Source organism: Orbicella faveolata, unplaced genomic scaffold (assembly GCF_042242905.1).
Source record: "Orbicella faveolata isolate gen_17 unplaced genomic scaffold, um_ofav_v1 contig_36, whole genome shotgun sequence".
In the NCBI taxonomy this organism is placed as follows: domain Eukaryota; kingdom Metazoa; phylum Cnidaria; class Anthozoa; order Scleractinia; family Merulinidae; genus Orbicella; species Orbicella faveolata.
In genome coordinates, this window is record NW_028301565.1 from 11,196,793 (window position 1) to 11,213,381 (window position 16,589).

The 16,589-nt window shown below is 37.0% G+C and overlaps 1 protein-coding gene across 3 annotated transcripts in view; it reads left to right on the forward strand.

Annotated features, from left to right (window-relative positions):
- Positions 1–16,589, forward strand: part of LOC110056783 (potassium channel subfamily T member 1-like) — a 34,378-nt gene that overhangs the window by 5,468 nt on the left and 12,321 nt on the right. For all 3 annotated transcript variants that reach the window (XM_089275100.1, XM_020763319.2, XM_020763322.2), the window contains exons 2-17: positions 4,256–4,306; positions 6,045–6,124; positions 7,634–7,733; positions 8,314–8,382; positions 9,781–9,835; positions 10,680–10,739; positions 10,833–10,910; positions 11,000–11,083; positions 12,109–12,203; positions 12,370–12,550; positions 12,943–13,107; positions 13,320–13,456; positions 14,024–14,087; positions 14,455–14,563; positions 14,664–14,772; positions 15,550–15,690. In XM_089275100.1, coding sequence (XP_089131226.1) covers positions 4,256–4,306; positions 6,045–6,124; positions 7,634–7,733; positions 8,314–8,382; positions 9,781–9,835; positions 10,680–10,739; positions 10,833–10,910; positions 11,000–11,083; positions 12,109–12,203; positions 12,370–12,550; positions 12,943–13,107; positions 13,320–13,456; positions 14,024–14,087; positions 14,455–14,563; positions 14,664–14,772; positions 15,550–15,690 — 1,578 coding nt within the window. The remainder of the gene's footprint in view (positions 1–4,255; positions 4,307–6,044; positions 6,125–7,633; positions 7,734–8,313; positions 8,383–9,780; positions 9,836–10,679; positions 10,740–10,832; positions 10,911–10,999; positions 11,084–12,108; positions 12,204–12,369; positions 12,551–12,942; positions 13,108–13,319; positions 13,457–14,023; positions 14,088–14,454; positions 14,564–14,663; positions 14,773–15,549; positions 15,691–16,589) is intronic.

Sequence of the window (16,589 nt, forward strand, 5' to 3'; positions counted from 1 at the left end):
GTTGGAGTTACTATGTTATCATGCGCTGCTACGCGTGAAGACGAAGAGGCCCATACGCTGGCAACGCCGCAACGTGACTTTTTCCCCATACAGAAAGTTCTTTTTTACATCAGAACCGAGCGGCCATCGACTTAAGAATGTCGATCATTGCTAGATTCGATTTTATTTTCTACATCTATATTTTGAGACATATTTGCTCGATCAGGAGTTGCATTTTCAACACATGCACAACACATTCACCAAACATTAAACGTACAGTTTATTGTTTGTCTTTCAGAGCAACATAACACTAGCGATGAATGCCATTTTGGTGCTGATCTCGCACACCGCTGATTTTTTATTGCAATCGCAAATATTCCGGCCGGTGTTCGAAAACAATTCGTAAATGCCTTAGACTGTTTTACACGGTATACCTTAATTTATGATATTTTCTGGTTTTAACATCATTCTATAAATTATGTGTCACAACATGTGTATGCTATATATTCTCCAACAAGCTGTTTTTCTTAATCAAAATCATTTTTAAGTTAGCAGATACGCGATGGCGTGCATATACTGTTCACAAGCTTAAAATTTGTGAGGAATAATTATCCGGGAAGTGTTTAACGCGAGAAACGAATCATGTAACGAACATGAAACCGAGTAGTGATAAAAATTACTAGGTGGATGTGAATTATGAATTGAACAATCATTCATTGTTAAACCGCACCGTATTTCGATTCAGCCTCGGTCCATTCTAAGCGGAAAAAGGTTTAGTGACCAACGAGTTGAACTGAAAGTTTGCAAGTGGTAATGAGTTTAATGTTTTGACAACAGGAAAGCTAACTCCGTCATGTTAATGCGAGCTCTTGGCTGAATTGTTTTTCGCTTTAACATGAAGATATTAGATCTACAACCGGGCAGATATCGAGATGTTTGAACCACCGAATAAATGAACAAGTGAAAAATTTATTTTATTTTTCGTGTGAATTTTCAGAGCTGCAAGTGTTTATTTTTCATTAACTCAGGAGAGTGATTATAGCGACAAAGTTAAACAGAAAAAAGAAAACAATTCAAATTAGCCGACAGCAAGTCCATAGTACAACTAGTTAAACAAGAGACAGCCTAGTTATTCACATATCATTTGTTACTCAAAGGATCAAACCACAGTTTCTCTTTACTGTTCTGCCGGGATAGTAGTCATACAATTCTAAAAATGATACCTTTGGAAGAATCTGGATCTAGGTCAAGGGTTAAGACGAGATTCATGAGATAGTCAAGTCGTTTATATTCTCGCCGCCTGCCTTTAGTCCGGAGAGTCGCGGCTGATGTTTATCACATGTGATCTAACAGAGAGGAAGAACCGGCAAATTTGTGAAGTTCACTTTTTGTTCATACCATCGGTAATAGTTGCAAACCTAAGAAGGGCACCAGAAAATGGTTAGGATCAGCATGTTGTCTGGTTGAAATCAGACTTAGTGGGTTGATGTTTGACAACAACCTGGAATGCCTACTTCTCATTATTCAAAGATAATTTATGCGGTGGACAGGTTTCATCCTTTGGTAATTTTGCGTCGTCTTCAGCTAATAATGTATGCGACCACGAGAGGGTAATATACCTCTCTTGATGCGGCATTCGTGTTACATGTCCTGACAATAAGAAATCAAAACGACAAGTTGAGATGTTCTTATCTTCCCTTATCATGAGGATTTCAGATTCCCATTTTTCATCTGAAAACTGAAAACTAACCCGAATTTTCTTTTTTATCCAAAGTGCTTATCTTAACGGGGTTCCCGCTGCGATATTTTGTAAAGAAACCAGTCCATCTGATAAAGAATTACTCAATACCCTGCCGCTAATGGAATCGTATGCTCTCCTTAATTTGTGCTTTTCTGACGGCATAAAAGCCCTTTTATTAAATATTTGATGTCCTTGTAAATTTGATCTTTTCCCGAATCTTTCAGATAAGTCACGTTCTCGTTAAAAAACCAAATTTTCATGTTATTTTCCATGATTTTAACTCGTCAACTTGAAGTTCACCGACGTCAGTCAAGAAATTATAAATTGAGGTTTTGATGCACAATTTGACAGGTAGAAAATTTCAAGCCTGTTGTGAATATCATATCACACCAGCTGTAGTAAAATCAGACAGTCTATCTATTAAAAATTCTGCTTTTAAAAATTTTAGAGAGGTAAATATCGTGTTAAACCCTGGACTGAGTGGTCCGGTGCGAGTGCTGCGGTGGGGGTTTCTGTTCTGTGTTCTTGGGCGACACTTTGGGGAGACAAGCTACTTCCGCATTGCCTCTCTCCACCCAGGGGCATAAATGAGTAGCGGCAGATTGACAAGGCAACCTGAAAAATGCTTTTGTGCTAGTTTTGGCGGGCAAGCTCATTCAGGAGGAGTAGCAATCTTCCCATTTCCTTTATGTTACATAGCCGGAGAAACCAGAACAGGCTCGGCGGTGGGGGCTCATTGTAATTTGGCCCTGAGCACCTAACCTACATCATTGACGTTGTGGGTCTCTGTCCAACAAAGTCTCTCATAGCAACTTCGTCGCTAGTCTGTTTGTTTGTTTTTAAAAAATTCATTTGGATCTGAATCGTATCCGTTCATGCTGACTATAAAGCGGCATATCGTATTTCTCTTATCACAAGAGTTCTCATCTCAAGCATGAGCGGTGCTGTATTGCATCGCTTACGGCAAAGGACCATCCAAATTACTACTTGATACTGTTGTCAGAAAGTTCGCACGCATTGCATGCCTGTTTTTTTCGTTTTCGTCGATGAAACGGATGAAAAAGATTTGCATCTGTAAGTTATGTTTCCGTTCGTGCTGTTCAAGCACTTTTTACAAAGGAAAGGCTTTCGTACTGAAAAGAAATGCAATGGAAAGTTCCTTCAATACTTTTTAGGAAACTGTAATTCTCAGTTTTAGGCAAAAAATAACCTGTTTTCATCAGAGACAAAACTATACATTTTAATTCGCCTATATTAAAATTCCGCGTCACACGACCACCTATAAATTTCGACAAATTGACACATAAGTTCTTTCAAATGTCACCGAAGAGAAGTACATACTAATAAGAGAGGAAAAATGAAACTCTCTATTCACACTTATGAGTCAGGGTTTCGTTAATTTACATATTTTTAGTGAAACACGAGACTAAATTATTGTTTTTCGTGAAGTTCAGCTGGGTTGCTGCGATACCAAAACCCAAACCGCAAACTTTCACCTGCTACTTTGTTATGGTGAAATCCTGAACATAATACTAAGAAACCACGATCGCGACACTCCATATATTTATCACCACTTTCGGTTTATGTTATGCAGTTTTCATGAGAAAAGTCTGTTCGTCAGTTTCCGAAAAAGAAAAAGAAAATACCTTGTTTCGTGGAAATCTTACGATCAGTTGAAAACAAAGCGACAATGAAAATGCGTTGTGGAAGATCAATGTGTAATTTTTCTGCCATCCTACAGGAAGCATACCGTTCATTCCGCTAGTTGTCGTTCTAACAAAAAATGACAGATATTTCAGCATGATTTTCTTTGTCGATTCGTGCATTATGACCCTAGGTTAAAACCACTTTATATTCCGATTGCAGCTTATTACGAAATATTGCTTTGCTGGATTATTACTGGATTATAATAGTGTAAGAAACTAGGTGAAAAAGCCTTGTGAGTTTTTCATGATTGCCCGTAAGACGCCTCTGCGAAACTATTGAAAATTGTTTTTTCAACGCCAAAAAAGGTGGTTTGCCTTAATTAGAATTCAGACCTGTATTTCCGGAAATTCGTTATTGATGAAACATGGCTGAATTTTTCATAACGTCGTCACTTGTGTCGTTAGCAAACACTATTCGTTTCTCACTGATTCTGCTGCGAAGTTTTCATTAACTTTTTTCACTTGCATAAGTTTGTCAGGCGCATGAAAGTGTGATGTTTACTCTGCCGAAGTACTTAATAATTCATGAATTTCCGAAGCATTTGACGAGGGCTGAATATTGAAGTAATGATGTCTACCGTAGTGGGCTGATTTAACGCAGAAATATTTTTCAAATCTGTGAAGGTTTTGAGGGTTTTGCGGCCTTGCTGGATTTTCCCGCGAAAAAAACCAAAATCAATACAGAGGATTGCGCATGACTGCAAAGATACAAACAAAATATGGCGACGAACGAAGGAAGAAAAGTTAGAATACAAACTAAAGTCAAGAATAGCCCCAAACCGGTTGCTATCACCACTGTTGCGAATGAATTTGATTCTCTTGGTCCTAGGTATCGACTGAGGGATCTTCTTTCGTCAGACAAAAGCGAGGACAAGGAAAGGTAGGCGTATTATGTTTTGGACAGTTCCTGTGCAAGATACCTTATTTGTTTTCACGTAAGCTCAGTCGTCCATCGTTTACTCGAAAGTTTGCCCAAGTTTGCTGGAGTGAATTAACCATATAACTAGCTTACTTTATTTCTGGATAATGAAAAAATGAAAATGCACGAAGAAACAGAAAAAAATATGAGCTTTGTAATGTGTTACTCCCCTTCATTGCAATCGCAAAATTGATGATGATTGTCTAGAGAATAGATAATCTTGTTAAAGGTTATTTGCAGGCTTTTTGACTAGTCATCTTGACAGGTATTGTATTGAAATCGCATCAAACTGTAATGCTGTCAAACCCTGTGGACTTTTTTGACCATTCGTACACGAAAATTGTCGAAATTACAGCAGATTGTTCTCTCGTAGCCTTATTTTGAAGGCTCTTATTACCGCCTACTGTGGCTAAAACAAAGTTAAAAAATATTTTCTGCCACTTTATTTTTATAATAGCCCTAGGGTGTTCTGTAGTGCTAACATTTACAGTAGAACTCTCAGAAAACAAGAAGTTGTCCTTTTAAATACAGCTGTAAATATTAACGACGGACATTTTTGGGTTTGTTTATTTTCAACTGTCTTAGGTTGCTCTCTGGAGAACTCTCACCTTCAAACGCAACAGCTGCGTTGAAGGTTATTTTTTCCCAAAGCTATTTTCCTGATTTATTCTGATGTCTGTGGGTTTCAAATTGGAAACTATCAATTTTTGGCGATAAGAAACCCAGTACGTTTTAATGGTTTAGAGTGATTAGTGAATTGTCTTGAACTGGACTGGCCAAATTACAATTTTAATGTTTTTGTAGGATGATTTGCAATTCAAATATTAAATTAGTTGGTCAACATCTATTCACTAGGTGCTCAAGTTTCTGTACTTCCTTTAGTGCTGTGTTTTTTCTTTGGTGGTGTGAATTCACACTGACAACTTCCTAAGTCCAATGGTTCTTTGTTTCTTTGGCTGAGGACAATAAGTTGTGATGAATTTAAACAGTAATATAATATGAAAGCAAAAAAGCTTATTATAAATTTAATGAAAGTGCATAATATACAGGAGTTGTGTTTGGAGAATGTAAACAGTACCTGCTTAATTAATCACTGGAGTGGCATTCTTGTCATTGTCAATGCACTTCAAATTTCAGACCTCCATTAGCCTAAACTGGAAGATGACTGCATGCAAATACCTTTTGAATGATAACAATTAAACCTATATACTAATTGTAGAGACTGCAAAATCTTTTTTAAATAAGGTTTGCATTAAAAGCAGTTTCAATGCAAAGTTTAAACAAACAAATTTTAATGAGGGAAAAATGTTGCTGTTCTTGCACATACAGATGTATTGATCAAAGGAGGAAAATTATATTCTCTGATGCAAAAATAGTCACCTGACTTAATAATTAATTTCATAATTTGGAGTTGTGTGCTTGATAATTTTCATGTACATCTGGTCTGAGCTGTTCAAACAGTGGATAAGTAAATGCTATCTGCTAGATAAATCACTTTCCTGTGGATAGCATAGTTTGTTTTGTCAACACTTGTCCATTGTACAGTGACTTGTCCGGCAGATAGTGTTTATATATCTATGCCACCCGTTGAACAGCTAGACCCTGCAAAGTAAATGTCAATTCTTTTAGTTATGTGCTTTCTGTAAAATGCTTTGATACACTGTTCAAGGTTTTCTCTGATAATGTTTTAATGTTACAGGGTGCGTGTTGAACATTATGTTCACGACAAGTCATTTAAAGAGAGAGTTAAATTCTATTTTGTAACTGATCAAAGATCTAGTAAGTGGTGTATATTAAATTATATTAATTTATTACTGCTTAAATTATTAAAAACCTGCTAAAATAAACAAGTTAGATATTGTTGAAAAGTCATTTTTTGGTGCTGTTAGAAAGAGACCTCAGAAGATTTCTATTCTTAAATGTAAGTGTTTTTGAAGCAATAGAATTGATCAGTTGGCTTAATGCTAAACAGAGCTTGATTACCTTACCATTGCATTTTCTATCAAATTGCATCAAATTGAGTTAATTTTTAAGAAATTTAACGCCCAAGTCGCTAGTGGAGGGAAGGTGCCTACGAAGCCCGGGGGCTGCAACCGCAGTCACATCCCCAAGGCGCTAGAACACCCGACTGGCCTGCCCAACCCGCAACCAAGCCACGAGCCCCCCGCGCCAAGCCCCCTACAGGCACCCGTCACACTCAAGCCAGACGGCATTGGTGGAAAAATAAATGAATAAATAAATAAATAAGTAAATAAATAAATAAATAAATAAAATAAAATGCTGAAAAGAAAGGGGGGGATAGGGAGGGAACGCCGAGAACCGCTAAACTATAATTCAATCCACAACGCCACACTAACAGAGCGATGAACACACTGCGAGCACATGGGACGACAACACATGTACTAACCAAATATACCGCTGGACAATGTCAGCCCCAGGGCTCTCACGACCATATGACTGTTGCAAACGCTACAGAAACGCACCAAACGCTAAACAAACGCTAACAGATGGCCAAGGCACTAACAAACGCCTACAAAAAACGCTACTGCCCAGACTGGCTCCTGGTCATAAACTATGTAAAATTTCATTGAACTATATCAAACGCTACAAAACGCACCAAACGCTAACCAAACGCTCACAGACGGCCAAGACACTGACAACCGCCTACAAAAACGCTACTGACCAGACTAGCTCCTAGTCGTTAACTATGTTAAATTCCATTTAACTATATTTAAAAGCAATTTTACTTGGTCACTAAATAAATTCTGGTGCCAAATTTTTTGTGTCTTCACGGTACAGAATCTCTTGCTGAACCATTATATTAAGTCATCATTGTAAGGCTTTGTTTTGACTTTGTTAAAAGCTAAAAATAACATGACTGCAGTGTTCAAATCTTGAAATATGATCGATATAAATGATTATCAATTCCTTAATTGTTTAATTAAAGTGATTGAATATTGTGAAGAACAAAGAGGCCATATTAGGAATGGTTCACTTTAAATAGTTTTATCTTAATTCTTTAATTTTGTTATTGAATTTTTTATACAAATGTGTTTCAAACTAAAAAAAATACTAATGTTATAACCTATTTAATGTTTATTTGTCTAGTTTTAAAGCCATAATAAAATCTTAATTTTGTTCATCGAAAAAGGTGACTAAATGATAGCATGATACAGTAATTAAAATTGTTTCTCTGGTGAAAGGCTAAAATCATAACACGCTAAAGTCAGCATCAAGCTGATATTTTGTTTTGCAAGATATCTTAATATTTTGTTTGTTCCATTATAGGTATAAGATGGCAGATATTTCGTTTCACTCTGAAGATAGTGTCATGTGTACTGTATGTTGTTCGTAGTATCCAAGACACAGAACCTAACTTAGCAGGCGGGTTAGTATGTGTATGCCGTTAGTGTACCGGTAGTGTGATCTATCCAGGAAATGATCATACTTGGATACTTATGTCAAAATTTTTACGACAAGGATCTGTTAAAAATATTTCTACTTTCCTAAAATGACTACCTTTTATTGGATTTCTAGTTGTAGGGTGGTTATGCAGTATACCAGCTCCTCTTAAAGAAACTCAGTGTCTATCACAAATCATTGTTAATTTCAGTGGTGTCCTATAGACAAATAAATTCCCGAAATGAGTTCTGCAACTGTTCATATTCTTCATTTATTACACTGTTTCTGTTTTGTTGCTGGGCATGTGAAATACATGGCAAGTAAACCAAACAATCAAGATTTGCAGTTAATCAAGGTAAATTAATTAACGACAGTGAATGTTTGCCTGGATTAACTTCAAGTTGATTATAAGTGCCTTGTACTGTTGATAAACTTTAACAATAACAAAGCTTTAAAGAGTTGCATATTAACTGTGAAATAATAAATCAGTTTTGACTACAGTAACTCTATCTTTATTATTATTAGGTGTTTGGAGATTAATAAATTAGTTTAATTTTCTTCAACAGTTTTGGATGTCCTGAAAATAGAACAGCTAACCCAGAGTGGTCTTGTCCTGAATACAAAAATGAAGACTTGTAAGTAGTCCTACAATTTCTGAATCAATAGAAAATCATCTTAAGTAAGCTAGCTGCTCTAATTGTACATCTTTAAACTTCAGGACTTAAAATTCTTGCTTTGACTATTATCGCAAGGCTTGCTATAGACAAAAATGACCAGGCTGTTAGCCAGATTAGCCAGAAAAGTAGGCATCCAAAATGCGCTATAGGGGCTGTTCGAATGAAAAATAGCCCTTTTCATGGATAAGTTATCTTATTTGCATTACAATGTAATCCAACGTGGATGCGAGGCAATTTCAGGCTAAAACTACAAATTAGCCTGAAATTGCCTCGCATACATGCTAGGTTTTATTGTAATGCAAATGAGCAAAGGTAACCGTGTAAAGGGCTATTTATAAAGCTACATGTGAAAATTGTCTTAAAAAGTGGGTATCCACAGGACACCTGAACCCTCATTTGGCCAAACACTTAGAATGTTATTACCAGTTAGCTATTTTTCTTAAATAACCTTTATTGACAATAATTCATCAAAGAGCTACTTCTTCCTTGCTACCAGTAATGACTAATTTGTTTGTTGGTTGATGCATGGTGTGCATTTCAGTGCTGGGTAGTTTGTCCAAAGGTTAAATGATCCTTCAATGACATTTACAAATTGGGAAGCTTTTAAACTACATGTCGTGGTGATATTAAGGAAATACCATTTATAAATTACTTTTTGATGTTCAGAATGTTGTAAATTCAATCCTTTAGATGTCAAACCTTTCTTAGAGAACATGTCCCCAAGACCCTCAGTGGGGAGGTCTCTGACAACCTCTTCTTAGTCACAAGTGACCCCTGCTCTGTCATGGACCTGATGCTCATTTTGTTCCACAAACTTCCAAAGGACCATAATAATGATATTTATGGCATACAGTCATTTATGGACACCAAAGAAATATCATTTACATCCACTAGATCGATAAGCCCACATGATTTTGATTTGTCAGTGACATTTTATCATTGATAATAATCAATTACTGTTTTATTATAAGGTGATTACTCATTAATTCAGGGTCCGAAATTGCGCTTTCCTGGTTGCCAATGCGACTAAACATTTTGCACTGGCGACCAGAATTTTACAACTGGTCACCAGTGGGCGATTAACTATTTCATGCCACGATAATTGCACAAACAAGAACTTTGATTTTCAGCCAAATCGATTAAAATAAAATTCAAAGCCGCCCGCCAATTGGTCACTTCCATTTTACCTTGCCGCATTTTTCCATTTGGCGACTGCAAAAAAAATTTCAGTCACCAGTTGGCACCTGCCGAAAAAAGTTAATTTCGGACCCTGTAATTGCAGATAGATTACTCATGGAAGTTGTTTATTGTTGATAAATAATGTCTGTTCACTGTCATGTCTTTTTACCTTTTCAGTTTTTGGTGGTCATTGTTGTGGGTTCACAGACCTTTTGAAATATGGATTGTACAAGTAAGTTCCTAAAGAACAGCATCATGGGTTCCTACCTGTACATCTTCTTTGAGTTTCAAAGGTTTTTTGTGATTGTTGTGTGCTAAAACTAAACACAGCTTCCAAATACTCCCTGGATTGTGCTCTTGATTAATTATTGCAATTTGGTATAATTTCTGCTAAGAATAAATACTCCAAGGTACCTATGGGTGCTCTGGCCGAAGTTATTGCATTGTGTTCTTGGGCAGAACGCTTAATTTCACTGTGCTTCTGTCGAACATGCACAGTCAGGTGTGTAATTGGATAGCGGCAAATTTAAGGATGTACTGGGACAGACATCCCATCTAGGGGAGGACTAGAACTACACTTAGTTATTTGGTACTACCAAGTCCAGAGGTGTAGGAGGCGTGGTGGCCTCATGGTTAGTGTGTTTGTCTCTGGATCAAGCGTCCAGAAACAGAAACAGGGATAAGCTCTGGCCTGGTGGGCCACTTGGCATGTATGCAGACTTAACCTTACCTTACCCACCTATGGGTCAGGAAGAAGGTAAATCACCTGTATGGCTTTGGTACTTCCAGAGAACACAGAAATTAAGGTTACTCCAAACCTTCCTGGGTGTCCTCCAGAAAAAAAAATTGGGATGTGATGAAAGGTCTCACCTCAGTCATGAAGTGTGTCCTGTTCATAGTCTGTTGTTGCTCTATCTCAAAAGTCCCAGTACTAACAGAGTCCTGACAGTGACTATACACACTTTTGCACTTGGTATGCCTAGTAACACCATTGACTTAGGCCGATGATTAAATTACAAAACTTCATCCAATTTACACCTATACAATAACTGCGTGATATGATATATTCTTTCTAGACAATCATTGCAGTTTATAGTATGCTGGATGCAATTCTCCTTGGTTACTTAACTTACAAGGTAATTTCTCTAACTGATCTGTTGTTTTGTCTTAGAGTGCACTGTTGATCCAGTTTATTATTGTACAATAATACTTTTGTTCTTGATTTCTAGGGAGGCTCAGTCCTTAATCAAATTGTAAATGGCCGTCTCATTGCAGAGGTTTTTCTAGGGTTACCTTTTTTAGTATCTGTAAGTAAATTCATTGCTAGTTCTCTTTTCAACCTCAGTTAATATTTTTTTTTTATAATACCTGATAAATATGAACTAATCTTTTGCAGATATTTTATCTTCGACTTAGAAATTTGTGGCTCCCTTTGTTTCTCAATTGCTGGCTTGCTAAGAGTGCATTAGATACAATGCTTGTGAGTATAACTGATCAGTGATCATTCAATGGTGAAGTACCATATGTCATGTACGTTACGTAGTTATTTACAAGGAGCTTCATACTCTGTACATGACAAACAATTGAATTCTGCATCAATTTATCAATACTGATAGATCCTGCTTCAGTGAGAGTTGGAGCCATTGAAAGTCTTGGCACAAGAAACCCTTGTGTTTGTCATCTAATTCTTTTATGACAATATTGGGCAATGTCTTTTACTTGATTAAGCAATTATGTATGTTTTAATTAGGCAATTATGATTTATTTGCAAAAGGTTCCAGCATCATTGCTGAAATATTTGCAGGCTATAGAATGTAAGCAGTAATGATTGCATACAAGTTTGCAGTTCCAGCCGAAAAGTCAGAAATAATACGTGTATTTTTAAAATGCTGAGACATTTCCATTGGTTTCATTAACTTTTTTAGCAGGAGGGCAACTGATTTTCACAGGCAGGCAACCTGTTTTGAACTGAACTTCTTTAGCAGAAAACATTTCCTCTAGATGGTCAAACCAGGTGCCCGGCTCTTAATGAAAAAGTCCTGCATTTCAAAACACATCCGCTGACTCATTATGCAACATGTTTGAGTAGTATACCTTGGAATATCCCACTCGCCACTTGTATTTTCTTGGTATACACACGACCCTTTAAGCAAGTGTGCATACCAAGAATGTACAAGTGAAAAGTGGGATATTCCATGATATACCACTAGAAAATGCTGCATAACTATCTTATGCCATGCCATAGAAAAGCAGTGGCCAACACAATTAAATGAGACATACGCAAAGTGCATGCTGGGAAGGTTGGGTGTAATGCCATCAAGTATATGTCAAAAGCTTTTCTGTTTTCTGATTTGCTATAATTTCTATGGCATGTTTGTTGGTATACATGAAAAAAAATGGAATGCCCCTGGTGATGCAATGATTGTAATTGGTAATATGATTACCTGTACCACATGCTGCAGAATCAAGAATTATATTATATTGATTGATGCAGCTTATTTGCAGAATGATCTTCACAGACTTGTCCTCCGCCAGCAGTCTGCATTATCACAGAAAGTTCTTAGAGTGATTGCAACAGTCCTCTGCATCATTTTTACTGGGTAAGTCTAAGTTAGACATTGTGCCATTGATGTATCATTCACATGGAAGGCCATCCCAGCAAAATATTTTTTTCCTATTACCCGCTCTCCTCTGAAAACAAAAAGGAAGTAAGAAATGATTTGAAGTGAGGGAGCAATAATTATTATTACTTGTGATTTCTGACAGAGTATGTGGCATCCATCACCTTGAGAGACCTGCTTCAAAGTGGGATTTACAAGTGTGTCTTTGGTTTGTGGTAGTGACTTTCAGCACAGTTGGATATGGTGAATATACTCCAAATGACTGGCCAGCACAGACATTTGTTATGATCATGATAGCCTTTGCTCTCATTCTACTTCCTGTTGAGGTAGGTTGAATGGGATAGTTATTAGCTCTGGTACGTTCATTCTCTTAATGACAAATTATACTTTCAGTTTGGAAAAGTATATCATTAAATTATTGTTTAGTGAATTTTAATATATATTGCTGATAAATTAATCTTAAGGGAACATTTTGTGGCAACACAGATTATTTAAAAACATTAATATTCTATTCAAGGTAACAGGTCATTGGTGTGATCTTTTAATTTATTTACTTTGTGGTATGTAATAATAGAAACCCATTCTCCATTAGTAAGAATGCATTACTAAAAAAATGCATATTATACTGAATTTATTTAGCAACCTGTGATTATATTACAGTATGAGTTTAGTTCCTTTGGGTACACCCTTGTGTAATTATTCACTTTTTTCCTATTAGTTAGAGCAGCTGGCTTTCTTATTGGTAACTCGTCAAAAGGAAGGTGGCGCATTCAATCGCATGCTGGCTGGCTCTGACAAACATGTGGTTTTATGTGCAACAACCCTGAGACCAACTATGCTGATTGACTTCTTGAATGAGTTCTATGCTGATGGTAGATTACAGGTTTGTTCTTGACACTCATTTTTTTACTTGTTTTGAGGTAACAAAACAGAAGGATGAGTCTAAGTGGCCCCATATGCTCACTTTGCCATACAAATCATACTTTTAAAACTTATACCAGTTGCTTTGTCTTCCTTACCTTTGCTCAAGTTGACATTAGTGCCCTGTTCTAGTTAGCCTTACTTTAATTCAACCATTTTCTGTTATTTTCTTAGGACGTTCATGTGGTTCTTCTTTGCCCTTCGGATCTTGACAGCACTTTGAGAATCTTGTTACAGGTACCACTGTGGTCTCAGAGAGTAACATACTTAAAAGGATCGGCCCTTATTGATGAAGACCTGATAAGAGCCAGGTATGAGTTGGCAATCAGTGCTTAAGTAGTACTTCCAGTGTTAGGAATCAATTAAAAGGGAATGATGAACTTATGACAAACAGAACTTGGACATTTGTTGTGATATAGATAGAAATACATGTAGGTTAGGCTATTGGTCATGTAATGGAACTTTGTCTGTCATGCCAATCGCAGAGCGATGATCCCCCTGTTATGCCATATATTGTGTGGCTATTGCACTTGCCTATTATCAGCAGCACTGTCATTGAGTCTTGATCCACCTGTAGCCTTGATCTTCACGCCCCATAACAAACTTGCTACTTTATAGGTGAATTGTGTCAACTGCAGGAAATTTCATACGTAACATCAACGGCCCATCAACCATGCTCAGCTGTAACAGGTGCTATGGGTTACTGCTCTTATTGACAGCCCTGATAAGTGTTTGAAGCATAACTCTCTAGGAACTGCAGCATTAACTTGATGTAGTACCATGTTCTCAGAGCCAACATCAAAACTTCTAGCTGGAGTAAATTAATTTCTTTATCTTAAACACTTGTTCATTGTAACATTTTGATCTTTCAATGTCAGGGTTGAGGATGCTGAGGGATGCTTTATACTCACAGACAGATATGCAGACGACAGGGAGGCAGCTGTATGTTGAATAGACTTATGTTTTCATGTATTATAATTTTTTTTGACAACATGTGGCTGACATGTATAATCTATCATACTCGACATGTGTTCTTTCTTTCACTTTAAGTATTACTTTTAACATAAAACAAGAAGACATGCAAGATGTTGGATGTTACAGCCAGTAATACACAATGTTACAGAAGTGTTGCTGTTCACTTACATACATGTAGCTACTACAGTTGTGGTACTTTAAAACAAATGAAAGCAGAGTAAGCATGATCACCTTGAGTTCCAGCAACAACAACAGCACATGAACTGAGCAAACATACAACTGAGAAGTTTGAAAAGCATTGATCTTCACCTTGGTATAATTATATTGGTTTTAGGACAAGCACACCATTTTGAGGACCTGGGCCATCCAAGACTTTGCACCAGCCACACCTCTGTATGTGCAGATCCTTAAGCCAGAGAACAAGTTCCATGTTAGCTTTGCAGGTAAGAAAAGTAGAATTTTGGTCTTGCTAGAGTTGAAGTGTCAGATTTTTTGAAAGCACTGGTAATGTATTTATAATATTATTGTTGTTATTGTTTTCAGAGCATGTAGTCTGCGAGGATGAGGTCAAACATGCACTGTTGGCTAGTAACTGTGTATGTCCAGGAATCTCAACTTTTTTCACTCTTCTTCTCCACACTCTTCATGAGCAGTAAGTTATCCTGCAAGCAACTTAGCATGGTAATTTGTAATGCCGGGCAAAGCTCTAGTAAGGATCCTCAAGAATCCTTGAGGATCTTTATTATGGTCTTGTCATGGATCTTAATCAAGATCCTCAAAGATCCTGGTTAAGATCTTTAAGGATCTTTACAATTTTTGCCAGGATCTTCAAAGATCTGGACCAAGATCCTAAGGCTCTTCAAGGATTGTCAAAGATTCAGCCCAAACATTTTGCCAAGATTTGGAAAGATCTATAAAAGATCTTTGATTTAAGGATCCTTGCAAGATATTTCAGAGACCTTTAAGGAATCCTTGAAAGATCTCTATCTTTAAGGATCTTTGGTAGGTTTTTTATAGATCTTACAAACTCCTCAAAGATCTCCACCACCAATGCCAACAGTGCTAAAAGAGACTAGATAGTACTGGCTCATTTATGGTACATTGTGAAAAGTTAGGTCCAATTCCTCACCAACTAAAGTTAATTATACCGATAATCTCCTACAGCGGACCTGTTGTTCGATACGTGCTAACTTACAGCTAACCCAGAGGAGGGATATTTAATGATATATTTCAGAGTGCTCTTTAATTATGTTCATAATTTGTTCACTCCACTGAAGTGCACAAAGCACAGGAGTTTCATTAGAAAATAATAACATGACCCAGTGTTCAAACATGCCAAGATATTGAAATGATAAAATCATTATGGGTCTGTTTCAACAAAAGCATATTATTTACTTACTTACATCTGTTGTATGATGTTGTTCTTCAGGAGTGGATCAGAGGATTGGCATGATATTTATGGCAAGTGTGCAGGAAATGAAATATATGACATTCAGTTAGGTAAAAGTGAGATCTTCAGACCACATGCTTACAAGACATTCGCATATGCTGCCTTCCATGCACACAAGAAGTAAGTTGAAAATTGATTCATTGCTTGGTTTGGTGCATGTTATAGTCGTAGTAATTTTTCTTGGACAATTCTGTCCAAGGGGGAAAGGTGCAATGAGGTTTACCCCATGTAACGCACCAACCCGTGAGACAAGGCCAGACTACAACACCAGAAATTACATGCCCTACTTGTTTCGATAAGTGTGTGGGTTCTTTAACATTCCCTGCTAACCATGTTACAGTGAAGATGCAGGAGACAAAGCCTATGGCTTATAGTCCCTATCTGAGAAGACTTGAACGTCTAACCATTTGCAGATGTAATTACAAAGGCAGCGCATTCTCCTCACTTATTTTAAGAACGTGTGTGTTGGTCCAGTCTGTGGCTGGAACCCTTGACCTCCCACACAGCAGACTGATGCTCTATTAACTGAGCTAACCAGGTGGCTATGTGCAAGCTATGGCATGAGCATCGAGTCATTTTTGTCATTCTTTTAGTGACCATATGTAGTTCAGTAGTCATAGATAATAGTTCTTGCAAGCAGAATTGACTGTTCCCTAAATTTTGTGGCAGATGTCAACATATTTTTACAGAGAGTGTTGATTTTAGTATCAAACTTTGTCTTAAAGGATATTGTGTGGGCTTATGTGCAAGTGATCCATAGTTACTTTGAATTGGGTCATAAACAATAAAATTGAGTGAGCATGACCAGTCAGATCATAAAAACGGAATTCTAAATGTGACATTTCTGATTATGAGAAATATCACATCTTTCACCAGATTTTCTTGGATGACAGCAGAGTACTATTCAAAGTGAAATGTTCCACAATAATGATCAGCTTGCTTCTAATTGTTTCTTAAACAAAGAACTGGAATATGCAAATGTTATATCAGTCTGCACATGTGTCAAGCCATTAAACAAT